Source organism: Colletes latitarsis, chromosome 2, assembly GCF_051014445.1.
Source record: "Colletes latitarsis isolate SP2378_abdomen chromosome 2, iyColLati1, whole genome shotgun sequence".
In the NCBI taxonomy this organism is placed as follows: domain Eukaryota; kingdom Metazoa; phylum Arthropoda; class Insecta; order Hymenoptera; family Colletidae; genus Colletes; species Colletes latitarsis.
In genome coordinates, this window is record NC_135135.1 from 10,277,823 (window position 1) to 10,293,795 (window position 15,973).

The 15,973-nt window shown below is 32.5% G+C and overlaps 1 protein-coding gene across 1 annotated transcript in view; it reads right to left on the minus strand.

Annotated features, from left to right (window-relative positions):
- Window positions 1-11,713, minus strand: part of LOC143348067 (uncharacterized) — an 86,660-nt gene extending 74,947 nt beyond the window's left edge. The window contains exon 1 of the mRNA XM_076777880.1: window positions 11,427-11,713. Within this exon, the coding sequence (XP_076633995.1) occupies window positions 11,427-11,517 (91 nt within the window). The 5' untranslated portion in view covers window positions 11,518-11,713. The remainder of the gene's footprint in view (window positions 1-11,426) is intronic.
- Between the last annotated feature and the right edge of the window lie 4,260 nt (window positions 11,714-15,973).

Consider the following 15,973-nt stretch of genomic DNA (forward strand, 5'->3'; position numbering starts at 1 on the left):
TAGCGTTTGGAGTCGTGTAATTTTTATTACGTGTATTATTTATTGAGCCATCCCATAAGTTTGTATTGTTCGACATTCTCGGATCGAAAAGAAAACGTTGCACACTGATTTACGAAACGAATCTTTTTTGATCCATGTGACTGAATATTTTTGTTCGTATATAATGAAATCAAACACAGTTTGTAATTATAGAATAAAGGTTAAGGTTAGGTTTTATTTACAAATATAGCATGTATATTTGTGAATCACTTTGACGATTGAAATCAGTAATCGACTTATATTTTCGAGTAATTGTTTTTATCGATAAAATGCGTGCAAGTAATACTATTTCACAAAATATGGTTTGTTCAAATAGAACACTTGTGCTACCCTGGACATTGAACAAACAGAAATATTTAAATTATTGGCACAAGGTTTAAAAGAAATATTTCAAAAGTAATTATAAGGGAAGAAATTTTTATTTTGAAACAACTGAAAAATTGAAAAGGATATCTAACGTATGTAGTTAAAATTCATAAAATAGACTCTGGAGAAACTTTAATTTCGAATTCCTCGTAAACAATGACCAGTTTTACCATAAACTTCAATTCCTCAACACCTAGAACTATGCGAATGCGATTGAAAAGCGAACGACTCTGAGACCTCTCCCTGCAAGAAGTAAACCGATACTTTTCCAACGATTAATTAACGACAGACAAATTTAACCCCAAGTACCGTGATACACAATATTATGTACAGAACAATTTTCGTTTGCGTAATTTACGTCCGCGAATGCTCGTATTTCAGAAGTTATCCGCAAGAAAATCTTAAAATGGCATTTTCCGTTTAGATTGGGAGAAATGATCTGCTAACTAGGCAGTGTTTCATCTCGGTAAGTACGTGTTAAAGATCTGTATGTGCTGTGATTTTATCAGAAATTCTATCACAACTATCTGTGGCGGTCCCTTGGCTAGATGCACCAGAAGATAATTGTAAGAATTGCACTTTAACGCTAATCGTATAACGTTACGAGGCAAAGATAATGCACGATAGTAAACAGTTTAATTGCTTATTCAGCGGATACGACTATTAAATATTCTGCTTAGAATGATATTTTTAAATATCAATGGCTGTGGAACTGGACATTACTAATTAGAAGTTATGTAAATTTCGTTCGACATAACGCAGATTTAACAAAATCGTTTTTAAATTAAGCTAAATGTACATAAACATATCACAGTCAAAACTTATATTAATTCCTCTACTTCGTTTCTCTGTTCCACTTTTGATTATTTTTATATCATATCGTACTTATACCCAGTTTACTCTACAAAAGCATTCAACGATATTAACAACTATTTGACACGGATGATAGGAGTTTTGTTTGTAGTACAAATGGAAATATAGTCTTTTAAATATAGAAGAGGATACCTCTATTCAAAGCGTTTGAGAGCATATTTCAAGAGAAAAGTTTTTGTTATTTCGAGGTACATAAACCCTAAATTCATATTTCAAGTTTGGGCATTTCTCCCGGGACTATTATGTGAAAATTTTCTAAGAATGATTCTACTTTACCTTTGTACTTCTTACAATAAACAAGAAATCGAAGCTTAATGAATATAAAAAACGATATAAGATAGAAATTAGTCACGAAACCAGAAAAAATACACACTTTTAATTCAGGGAAACTTTCATTGCCGTAAACTACAAAAGAAACTCACGCGTTTGAAAAGTAAGAAATACCACATCGTGTGACGCAATTCGACCAACAGAATTTCCGCTATTTCAATGGTTTCTGTTTGCCGCGGAATTAAGGATCAGTTCTTTGGCGTAGTTTCTCAAGCAAAAATGAAAAGAAAGGAGAGGGAAGATAGCAGCTTCGCGGCAATATGGCCTCCAGTGTACCAATGGTACTGTAATATTTGGTATTAACGAACGCGTTGTACTCGCGAGAAGGTAAAAAGTATATTAGAAATCGAACGAAACGAACCTGTATTGAACCCACCATCCTAAAGCTGCAATAAATCACCGTAAAACTATAATAACGACAACCGAACAATGTTAATTGCTGCAACGGATTCGAACCACATGGTCCTTTGGGGTTTTTTCTCGTACGGTACAATAAACGTACGCATTTATTTTCCCGTAAATCTCCAAGTCACGTCGAAACTAATAACATTTTCTGTATCGTAGAAAGTTGATGTTTAAGTCAATACACTTGCCGCGACCAATAAGATCGCTCGAGCATTGCCACGCATTCGAAAAATCCCTTGGGTATGGGATCGTGCTCGAGTCACGAAAACACGAGCAGGAAGAATAGCGCTCTTACGACAGTTCGTTCGGTCGCTTTGGATATTGCTGTTCGCAAAAAGTGCGCGGGTAATTAAACGCGGACACTGCAACCTAGCAATCTTTGCAAATTTCCAGTTTTACGTCTTTGACGTATTCCAGTCGAGCCAAATGTGACTTGAGGTGAAGGTATCTATTATATACTATGACCTAGCAAAAGTTAACTCGCTGTCGATCGAAATATCATTCATATTTTTGTATTTAATTTGCCTCCAAGCAAGGAAAAACCATTCGAGTTCCATACAGGATAGATTAGAATCGTTGATATCTACAGATTTTTAATTACAATTGAAAAAAAACATGAAACGTGTAAAAATCAGGATTTTAAAAAAAGTACCCAATATGGCTTATTCGAGGAATTTACTTCGTTTTTCACGAACATTTCTAATATTCATTGCTGTATGAAAATATTTTGACGAATACTTTTTACTAGGATTATATTGGAAAAGTGATTTCGTTATAGAAATATAGAATTTTCGGCATTCTAAAAAACGAATTAACATTCCAGTTTTAGCAAAGCAATTATTTAACGTATAATACCTTTACCTAATTCCTATCAAAAATATATACAGTGAAATGGACGTAAAAATTCGAAAAGCTGCTGTAAACTCAGAAAATGATAAAAGAAAATGTCTCTGAGGAGTATGTATACAAGGTGTCCGACCACCCCTGGGAAAAATTTTAATGGGAGACTCCAGAGGCTAAAATAGGACGAAAATCAAGGATACTAATTTATTGATTGACGCATCGTTAAAAAGTTATACAAATATTTCCGGCCATACAGTATATTTTCGATAAAGAATTTTTTTCTCGAAAGTACGTAAGAATTCAGGGGCAGGTGTATCCACCAAAAATGATTGTAATTGACACCCTCAACCGAAAATAATTTTCCCAGAACGATTTGAAATTTTTTAAATTTGTCGAAAAATATGTCCATTTCCTGAATTTTTTTCTCGAAAGTGAGAAGGAATTCGAAGGTATATCTAATGACCAAAAATGATTGCAATTGACCCCTGCAATTGAAAATAATTTTTTTAGAAAGATTTGAAATATTTTTTTTTCGCCGAAAAATTTAGGCACCTACCCCCTTGTCGATTTTTCTTAAAAATTCGTTTTTGATTTGTAGTAATTTTATTTGTCACCCTACAGAAAAGTTGTGTAATACTTTTTTATAGGTACCCATGAGCTCTACTTCAGAAAAAAGTTTCATTGAAATATATTCACTATTGTAGGAGTTATGGTCGTTTGAAAATTGAACCATTTTTATGGGGTTTTTCTCATTTTGCAGGGTTAAGAATCAACTTTTCGAATATTTTTGCGATTTCTACATATTCTTCACTAAAATACGCGTAGTTTGCTTTTTTAAACATTAAAATCGTCCAATCCGTTCAAGAGTTATGACGTTTTAAAGATTCGCATCAAATTTTGGGCAAACATTTCTGGCCAGAAATTACATTTTCAGTGAGGAATTTTTTTCTCGAAACTGAGTAGGATTTCGGGGGTATGTATAATGACCAAAAATGATTGTAATTGCCCAGTGTAACTAAATATAATTTTTTTAGTAAGATTTGAAATTTTTTAATTTTGTCGAAAAATTTCACACCTTCTCGAATTTTTTTCTCGAAAGTGGGTAGGATTTCGGCAGTATGTGTATTCACCAAAAATGGTTGTAATTGACCCCCGCAACCGAAAATAATTTTTCTAGAACAATTTGTAATTTTTGAATTTAATTGTTAATAACTTTTTAACGAAGCCTCCATCAACGAATTGGTATTCTTGATTTTCGTCTTATTTTAGCCTCTAGAATTCTCTATTAAAATTTTTCCCAGGGGTGGCCGTACACCCTGTATATTGTGCTGCAAAATGGATATTCCATAAAATATTTATCCTCGATAAAAGACTATTATTTTAATTTTATGGAGTTAATTTTCTTAGTGTATTTTTGTGACTTAAAAATTGACCACTTCTGCGTTTCCCTTTCATTATTTAAGCAATCGTATATAATAAGTAAAAAGCTTTTGCATTTTTATTATTTAGAAACTACACTGTAACGTGACATAATACACTGTTTTCTTCATTGTATTGATACCTAACATACACAGAATCAAAATTATATTAATAATCGATTGTAGATACTAGACATAGGAGAGTGTTTTCGTTTAAATATTTCTAAAATAGTAATAGTATTCAATAAATAGCATAAGAGCAAAAAATAGAACATTTTTTAATTAAATTGAAAGTTAAGGACTAAATTGGGCAATGTCATCGAATGCAAACGAATTTTATAAACGAAAAGTTTGACAATTAAAGTAATGTGAATCAATTAATGGATAATATGTCTCAAATGAACAAAAAGTACGCGTGGTGAAAAAATAGAGTCGATTCAAATATCTTGAAAGTAACGATTTCAAATGATTGAAATTACGAATGTGACACACAAATTAATAATCAAGAAATAACCTTGCTATACTCATAACCTTGGATACTTGTATCTGTCGTAAGCGAGCAGTAGTAATAGGAAATTTGCATATCCAGAGCGTTGAAGGCTCATGTACGGTAAATTCACTTCCGCGCATTTAGTTATGTACCTTGATTTCACTAATAATAACTTACTGCATCTACGTACGCGCTTACTCGTTGTTTTTATGTATTTAGCTCAGTTCCTTGTAGATATTCAATTGGAAATTAATTATACTTTTACAACATCCGTTCACAACGTAATGCTTTAATGTTCTATACCGTAAAACAATTCATATACTTGTTTCCTTTATATACGATTAATCATTTATAAAAACAAATTTTAATACCACGAATTTATAATATTATTAAGATAGTCTAGTAGTAATCATTTACAAGTGCAATAAAGGACATTTCATTCTCGTATATATAGAATGATTTATAAATAATTGACCACTTCTACTCTTATATTCCAAAAAGGAATTGACAAATTGGATTAATGACACAAAGAACTGAGAAAATTCCTTTATAAATAATATATAAAGGTTCATCTAAAGTGCTATAAGAATGCCATAACTTGTGGGATAATCTAATATGATATGAATTGTAGATTCTAAAAATGATATAGAAAAAGGGCCTATCTCGAGGAAAGAACTTTCTTCCAAATAATTGTTCAATTACGGTTACTTTACGATCGTGAAATAGATTGCTATTGTGCTCCTAAGAGATACCATAAATTGACACGCGTTCCCTCGATGGACTTCCGGTTTTCAATTTACTCCGAACTCGGTTAATTCATCGACAGCCTTATCTGGCAGTCGATAACGTTCGCGTGCAAAGCTTTAACACGAAGAAACCGCTGCTACGTAAGTCGAGGAAGTTGTGCAGTCTCTGCAAACAAGTTCCGTTGTGTTTCACCCCGCTGCGTTTATATAGGGAATCACGAAAGTATTCGAACTAAAACATTGAATAAAAATATATATTAAAATAAAAATATACCTATCAAACTTAAGCCCTGAAAGTAATGTAACTATTACAAGATACAAATATCAAGTTTGAAACAAATTTAATAATATTTATAGAAGTTACGATATGTTTGTTGCAAAGAACCATTGAAAAAAACATCGATAGATTTACAAGTGGTGTTCGCTAATCCGAAAATTCAAATAAATGTAGTTCAAGTGGCTCTATTAAGAAAACAAGTTTTTATTGTGGCAATAAAACGACTTTAAGGGTGAAAACACTTCCCTAAAGAAATTACGAGTTTTTTAAAAAATAATACAAGATAAAATAAAAAGATTCAAATTTTTATTGGCCTATACTAAGCTTACCGTAACTTCCAAAATACTGAATATTTTTCTATCGAAAAAATTATGGGTATTCTTCAAACATGGATACAAATACATGTGTCAACATTTGTACAAAAGTATTTCACCATTTCCTCTCCAAAAATACCAAAGAATCACTCAAGAACTGTTTTTTTCACGATTCACGAATTTTAGTGAGATGACCAAAGTAAGTACTAAGATAGATTTTAAATTATATAGTTTACAATTATTCAAAATCAAAGTTTCAGTCCTGTAAAAAAATTTACGATTTCGATCTGGCTGTCAACGTGTTATACAATAGCACAGAAATGTAAAAATATTTAAACATCCCGAATAACCTTGACCCTTGTATCTTATAGTAGTTAAAAAATTCTTTTCAGGACTTGAGTTTAACAGGCATGAATTTATTGTTTAAAATTTGTAATGGTGGGCGTTGGAATACTTTCGTAGACCATTCTAGGCACGTTGGCGTCGCGTATCGCAGAACAAGAACTACGAGTGGATTTTTGCCAGGAAACATCGATACAGGAGCAAGGGCGACGAGCAAAGACGGACGTAAGCTCGGGTGACTGGTGTTGATGGAGAAACTAGCGATGATGTGGGGCAACCAAGGATAATAATAATTCCTCTACGGGCACACTGACGTCGGGATTACGTGCTGCACGTGATTCCACGTGCTTTTGCACGTGCTAACTGTAGCCGATCAACACCAGACAGAGAACGACCAAGCGAGAAAGAAAGTCACGGCTCATACGCCTTTCCTCGTACGGGTTAATACCATCGAAGGAAAAGCATGACCGAGTCACGTGCACGTGTCAGACACTCCATTCGATTCACGCGACCGGTCGTCCTGTCAATTAACCACAGCGTCGTCTTCGCGACTCTTGTACAACATAGTCCGCCGCAAGCCGACCTTCAAACCCGTTTTGCATTGGGGATCGGAGACACGTGCTCCCCGAGTAATACTTTGCAAGCCTAAATCAATAATACACGGATACGAACGTTGACTTTTGTATAGAAATGTTCGAGTCTGATTAGATTCTTGGAAAAATCCATTTTCTACCGACAGATTTCTCTGAGAAACGAAAAACGATTTTTCTTTTCATTTGCATTGGAGTTTCCACGTTTCAGTTACTTACGAATCAAGGAAACGAAGTTTTTTCATTGATACTTCTATCAGGAAATTTATTTATTTCGGAATTGTGTAGCTTATTTATACAATTGCACAATGTAATTTGTTACTGATTGTTATTGTTTTAATTACGAGTTCTTTATTGAAGATGTAAAGTTTCTAATATGTAAATCAAACAAAAAATTTTTGATCAATTTCCCGGGAGAAGAACATTCTCTGCTTGTTTCAACAAACGAAGTACAATAGATTTTTAAATTAGTAAACGCGCGAATATTTAATTATTGAATTATATCAATAATATTATATTGTAAATTTATGGTATTAAAATTTGGTTTTATACGTGACTCCAGATCAAAATGGACCGGAACTTGGTTCTATGATGGTTAAAGATATGAAATTTATACCATTGTTACGTGTAAATAAATTTTCTACTCCTCTATGTACTACTTAATTAACATTCTTGATCAATTATTCTCTGGAAAAATATTCTGTTCTTGGCAGATTATTTTTTTCTTGGAAAATTATTCTGTTCTTAGTATGCAAATGATATTCGTCACTGTTTCTTCATTCTTGCACGTTCCTTCGTTCCTGAAAAAATATTTTTATCGATCGATGCAGAGCCAACGAAAAAATAATATTATTGTCGATGTATGTATTTGCAATGATTCGCTTATAAGGATCGCCGTTGATACTTCACTCTCGATGTGTAAATATACGTGCAGAATCTAAGGAAACACTGGACACGTTGATACGATCCCCGTTGTTGCAAGATAATAAACTAAACGTCCTCAAAAGGACTTTTAACCTTCGTTTCATGGTAACCTGGCCAATTAAAAACACGTTGTAAAGATCCAAACGCAACGGTAAACCCATACGGATCAATGGAAATCTGGTACGATTACCGACGAGAATGCTTCGGTAAAATATGTTCCTCCATTTATAGTCCGTTTAAATGAACGCGTGTGTAATCAATATACATAAACGGTTTTAGCATTGTTTGGATATACAAATCCCTAACTCGTCGATGGCTTTGTGCTTCAGCAACTTTCACCTCCATAGAAGTTATTTGTCCATACTCTGCTCACGATGTTATGCAAAAATTTAGTTTATACTAACGCTCTATAACCCAAATTTTGACTTTTGAAAGAGATTATACGAAACCATTGATAAATACTAATAACGGGAAATAAATTGAGAAGTAAATTTTAATAAACACAAATCGTTCGTCGGTCATATTATTTCGTTAAAATCACAATCGATATATATTAACAGTATAATTAAATGAGACTTAAAAAATTTAGACAATGGATATGTGACTTCAAAGTCACATCGAGTTATGGAGGGTTACAGGAAACGTGAGTTTAAACTTCAATATAAATTAAATTGTATCGAAACGCATTTAAACAAAAATTGCACAATAGACATGTACTTGTAAGTTAAAATAATTTTTACGAAACATAAGTATATAGAATATATTTTTACTAAATATAGAATAAAAATGGTGGAGAGACTCGGTTGTTTCTGAAACGTGGCCGATCCAGAAGAAGGTTAATGCGTTCAAGGTTCAGCATGGAAAACATATTGTTGAAGGACAAAAGAAATACGACGACGTTTGTAAAGTACTACAGTAGTTTTGAATGTTGTCACGTAGCGAAGGGCCGGCACACCGTGAGATTACCATGATTAGCATCTGTAGAAGGAAGTGTTCTACTTTCATGAAAGCGAAAGAGAAACGAAGGATGGAAAACGGGTAGGGCTATAATTGTCTGGAATGAAGGCGAGCGTAAGAAAGAAGAAACGAAAGGAAAAGAGAAGAAAGAAAATTGGTCAAAATTGACGCTCTTGGCGAACTAATTGTATCCACTGAAAGTGGTAAGCTTTACGGGATTAGGGCCTTTTATGCGCTTTATCGTATTTGCTAACGCTGAACAATGTGCGGTTACTATACGGTTAACAATAAAATCAACGTATTAAAGATTACATTAAATTCCCTATAGCTTATACTATTTTAATTAAAATTCGTGGGTGTTTAGAATATTCGAAAGTCACAACGGAATTAATCATTTCTATTTAAACAACGTTTCAGTGTAAGGGCTTTGAAAAAGTATTAGGAGCGGTAAGTATTCATAAAAATAATTTTATTTAATAATTTAAGAAATTGTACGTTTGTACAAACGAGTGATTTGTATAAAAATTATTTCTTTAAGATATCTATTTTGCAATATTGGCGTATTTTAAAGGTGATATCAAGCGGATTCAGCGACATAGTTCTGTAATCGTTAAGAATGCGGATTACACTCAAAGCGAAAGTGGGGTTATTTAAATAACAAAGGGTATCGCGAATAACCTACCACTCCTGACAACTTCAAGTAAAGGATGCCTGACACTTGTCAACGTATCCCTAATCAAATGGTTGAAATTGTAATTGACATATCATGTGAAACTCTATATAGACCGAAGAACTTTCTTTCGAGTATCAAGATTAAGAGTAGCTTATTCGGTATGTACCACGTTAATTGGCAGAGTAACCGTGAATGACCTCGAACTATGCAAATCAGTATTCTTTTTTTTCACGAAAACATGTTGCACGAAGAGAATATATCATTTCGTTTAAAATTTAGCTGAGACATTTAACTGTCCGAAACGCCCCCATTGTGTAACACGCATCGATTAAAATAAGATATACTATATACTCGTACTTTCACTATATTGATATGCTTATATTCGAATACTTTTCATATTTAATACATTTTTATTGGCAAACTTAGTACGGTCGATATTATTCAAAATATAAGTCTGATTTAGGGATATCTCGTAGTTCCAACATTCTACTTCTACATTCATACAAATATTTTTTTTTATTGTATGTAACCTTTCGAACAAAATGTGTATCACACAATGAATTAAAATACAATACTCGTAATACCATTTAGTTTCATAATATTGAGAATAAACGTCAACAACAGAAAATCGTTGCAACATTAATAAATCATTATATACTGTATGTATTGTTCCAACTTATATTATATTATTATATACACTACTGCTGAAAAGTATGCATCTAGTACAACAAAAAATTATTCATATTTTTTATAAAATTGTAATTATTACGAATAGTTTGCATCCTTAAAAACAGTCAAATCGCATATATTATTAACTTCTTAAGTTCAAAGATTAAATACTTTTTGGTAGTAAATAACAAAACAAAGTATAGAATGAAGCAATCCCTAATTTTCGTATTTTTATTTAGTAGTTTTAAATAAACATCAAAGATAGCAGGAATAGTAACAAAACCAATAAAGTAGACTAATATACAGGAGTGATTATCGAACATTTTGAGAATATGTTATAAAATCAATGTTAAAATATTCAAATCAATAAAATAAATTCTCGTAACGAGTCGAAAATAAATTACTATACAATAAATGTCATTGTTCTCGTTAACAAATATTTATGAGTAAATGCATGATCCCTGTATAATAGTATACTTGTAATCGTAAAAATTTATTTCAAATAGTTTACGATTATATTATTCTACACATAGGGTGAAATGTAAAATTAACAGGCACAACTAAATTATTTATAAAAAAAGTAAATTAAAATTTGTTGATGCAATGTTATATTAAATCGAAAATCAATTTTGAAAATTCAACAGGTGCGCATGCACTTCGTTAAGGCCGGCTCTAATTCTCTTTTAATTATTTGTAAACATTAGCGAGGCTTACTATTATTTCCACTATCCTGTTATCAACATAAATACCAGAGTTTCCATATTAATAATAAACATTTTCGTCAAAAATTTCTAAAAAGATATCCCCATTATTCTTACACCAAACAAGCTATCCAGAGGTTAGAACACAACTCATTTTGACGAATACAAGATCAAGGAAAAACATTATTCACAAACTCTATAGATACTTATTGTTAGTCACTCTTAATTCTTTTCTTTAAACAAAGGACAACCCCATTTCCACAAGTGCTACGCCACCCAAAAGATTAATAACAATAAAAGGGGAAAGTAATACAGAAAAGCATAGACGACATCAAATTAGAGCACCTATCACTAGAGCACAACTATATAGATTTGAAATAACTTCTGACAAATGCACTAGTTTTTTAAAAGAAAATAACACCGAGTAAAATTGTATCTTTAAAACGTTTACGAAAATAAGTTCACTCACCAGGCATGAGTCTCCCTTGCGGAGGATATCCTAATACCTGTGTTCCAATTAGAGACACGATGATCAGAGTTCTGGCAACTGTCATCTTCATTGTCACTCCTGATCTATTGATAGTCTAATCACAAATAACCGACGAGTGCGACAGGTACCGAATCGCGAGCAACTGCACGTGACGAGCAAACGAATACTTTCGACTACGATGTTTTGGATTTATTTGGGGGGTAAGTCGATTGTTGATCTATTTGATCTATGTCTGATGGTACGGTAATCGTCGGAGCTCCTGCTGTTGTCGTACTACGCGATGTTCTGGAGGGCCGGCAGGCGCTTTCACCGGTTTTATACGTGCGCAGGAAAGCACTTCTTCTGGAAGGGGGGATCCTGCACGACTCTTTGATACGTCACACAAATGTATTACCACGATTCATTATCATTTACAATACCGAACAAAAATATAAGACACTTCGTACATCTATAGATTTCGTAGACGAAATTTCTATAAGAACATTACTATTTCGTATTAAAAGGGCAAAACTTCTGACAATACAGGAAGTGCATTTAGAATACTGTTGGTAATTTGGAACGAGTATTTTAAAAACTGGTAGCCTTATTTAATTCGTAACAACCCAAACGACAGGGGTGAATAATTTATTAATTACTTTTCGACTTAATCTGTAGAATAAAAAAACTTCACTTTTTTTTAAACTTGTTTCAAAAAGCTAAATTTTTAATATTCGTAATTGGTACTGCCACAGTTACATTTAATACTTGAAATATTCTCTGTTTTATATGCTAATTTATATATTATTTTTTATACTATTAACTAATATTTACAATTTCTATTTCTTGATTTGAATTCACTCGTACCTTATGGAATTCGATAACTCTTTAATGGGTTCTTATATATTAGAAATTTCGTCCACTGTGTAATGAAAAGAGGCAATGTACGTTTCATACATCTCATGCGTTACGTATCATCTACGCAACGATTATACAAAATCTTTAATTCAAAGGAAATGCAACGCAGAAGGTAAAGAAAAATAATTTATATATGAACTGGTTTTTGTTCGATAAAATTGTAAGATGCTTAGTCTATTTTTTGTTCTTAGGATTTCTGTCGGTATCTATTCGACTACTGCCATTTACTAACAATATTAATGCATTTATTTGAAAGAAAATGAATCAAGTAATATTGTTGCTGTCGGAGCATTAGCAAGATTATTAAATTATTCAATAAAAATATCGTTCTGCTGTGTACAATGTCTTGAAAAGTTGAAAAACTTATGGATAAACTAAACGAAATGGAAGTTTCTTCAAACTTCAAGGTAACTGCAAGACAATTCGTCGAAAAAGCCTAAATGTAAGTAAACTTAAGAAACGTACGTCGTATTTTACAAAACTGTAAACACGTAAAACGCAAAAAATTGAAAGAAGTAGACACAAGTCATTTTTAGTGGCGAAAAAAAAGAATTTGGGTGGCCCTGACAATCACAAGTCTACTGCACAAATATATATAAAAATACATGATAAAATTCGAATAAATTTGCTAAAAAATTCCAGTCAGGTGGAAATTCTTTCGACCTGTTGTATACTTAAGAATGAAAACGCATGAAACCACTGATTCACGGATAAGATACGAAGTTACTCGAGTAAAATAACGAAAATCGAAGCGTCGGACAGTTCAATGGGCACAGTTTTATTCACTTAACAATTTATACCAGTTTGACGCGACTTATCGCCGCTTACTTGGTACTAACAATCGCGCTACTTCCTGCCGCACTGATCGATTATTAAGCTTTGGCCGACGTGAATTATGGTTAAGCTCGTGCGATCCAATGTTTTGATTTGACATTCTGGGTTTACTTTCGTGGTATCGTTATCTTAATCGTCGACGCGAGTTGGAGTAAAAGGCGAAATTATCTCTTCCAACGGGAAATCGATCTTCGATGATATCGTTTCTGTGTACCAATCATGTTTATGCATGTGCATAGAATACATGCATTTGTTAGTAGGAAAAATTGAATACCAGGTGGGCTACGTCAAATACCGCAAACAATTTTTTCCTTGTCGATTAAAAACATTGGAAATATTCTTTATTGTGCATTATTAAAAGGTTTATTAAAAAATGTATTAATAGCATTCATTTAGGACATATTCTATAGAATTTTTGATAATATAATTCTGGAATAAATCAAACTTTTCAGAAAATTATTAAATCTTATCTTAAAAATATTGAATATAAAAATATATTATAATTATAACAATAAAAACTGAATGAGTAATATTGCTCTACCCTCAAGATTGAATACACATTAAATGATAATAAATGATTCTAATATACTTTAGAACAATGAGTAACATATTAATAGTACTTCGTAGTACTGAATACGTAATATCTTTAATTCGTTTAAAATTTGGAAATTATGCTCGACTTGAAAATAGAATGAATGTTATCACATATAGTATATGATTCTGATAATAAGACCTCTTTTACAAAGTTGCAATAGTTTAAAAATTGACAACCATCGATTCACCATAAAATGTTACTATTGAAAGACAAATACGTTTTCCTCTGAGAAAAATAAATTTTAATTACGCAATACTTATATATTTCCAAGCTTATCAACCGAAATATCCATTTAATGACATTCCACGATGTTTGAATAATTCATAACACATCCTATAAACTATAGAAACGATGGAGCGAAATTTCCATTCTTGCAGGAAAGGCTGTCATTTCACAATGAACCTTTGTCATAAAACGTTTAATAAATGTCATACCCGCAATAAACATAACACTTCTAAAGTGTTACACCGCAATAAGTAAGGTCAGTGTCGGTAGTTTACTTTAATTTGTCGTAACTTTTCTTAACAAGAAGCAAATTGCTACCGAGCAAATTAAAAAGAAGCCATCGAGATCGTCTTATTGTTTTGCAATACACACGGGTCCTCGTACCTTTTAACTTTTGCCCGATGGTGTGCGTTTGACAAGAACCAAAGAACGGTCTTCGAGTCGTTTGAATCATTGTCCGTTGCACCTTGTCGGTCGTTCACAAGATGGAACATTATTGCGCCTGAGATTATTATCCTTGCTTGTTGAACATAATTCGTTCGTGTGTTTCGAAAGTCTTGGCGATCCTCCCGAGTGCTGTACGTTTTATATGTATTGCCTAACGCGCGAATACAAGTGCTCCAGTCTAACTCATAACGCGCAACATTCTGGGGTCACTTTCGTGATCGTACATCAACGTCATGTACATTCCGTTGTTTCGAGATTAGGTCACGGAGGTGAGAGAACCGACAAAAAAAACGATGAACCCTTTTCTGAACACTTTGACAAATATGTCCCGTTTTACAGTAGCATCGAATTAAGACGCTAATTAGTACCTAACGCACACTTTAATTCTAACGTATGTACTTTCAGACGTTCTTGTAATACCCTAAATTGCACAATGCACGCCATAATGAATAACAATACTTTCTACGCAATGCTACTTCCATGCAATACCTACTAAGTTATTAGAGATTCGTGTTCTGAGATCCACCGATGCAATTCAAACGAAATATCGTTCGCGGAATACTGAATCTCGATATAGTAAAATTTGTCCCAAAATTGATTTTTGAAAATAACAGGAAATAAAGTAAGTTTGAAAGATGTATATTTACTATAAGAACCCATAGTAAACGTAATACAAAAGACTATAAATATTTTTAATTTAGAAGTTCTCGAAACTCTTAGAACTAAGAGTTTCGATTTTCAGTTCTGTCAATTATGGAATTTCTTATATAAACTAAATTTTATCTTCAAAACTTACTTTCCAATGTCAACATTATTCTTTTTCTTCTATTATCCATTCAAATACTTTCAAATAATAGGACTTGTGAGGTTATACCAGATCTGAGCGAATTTCTTTTCAAATGGTAATTTAAAAATAATCATTTAAAATAATGTTCTTATTTGGTTAATTAGTAGTAAATTAAAATGCTGTTTATACGAAGAAGTGAACAATTTTCTACGTCAACATTTTTGCTACAAAATTGGTATCTGCCTAACAAATATTAGATATAAACATATAATTAAATAACTAATTCATGTATTTATCTATATCGTGGCGTTAATCTCGGATGAAATAATTATTCTCAGCAATTAGAGGCTGCGTGAGAAATCATTTACGAAATTTTTGGTCTCATCTCTAAAACGTGTCTTCCCAATTACACACCTTTCGCTCACAATCAGATACACGCTTTTGTAATTATCGGAATATCAAAGTACTTGACCATGATCTTAATTAATGTGGAAATCATCGCGGCAGTAAAACGAAAGGCACACTTTCCTTCTACTTATTGCTCTGCGCTCTTGTCACTTCTTTAATGAATTCTCGCCGTCAGAGATTATTTAATTTCGTCAGTTACTTAAAAGATTGCACTATACAAAATCTCCCACTTAGCTAATATTACAAAAAGTGAAACAAGCGTTACATAAAGTTTGCGAATAAACGCTATATCTCAGAGATAGAGAAAAATATTTTTTAAATTTCATTTCAAAATAA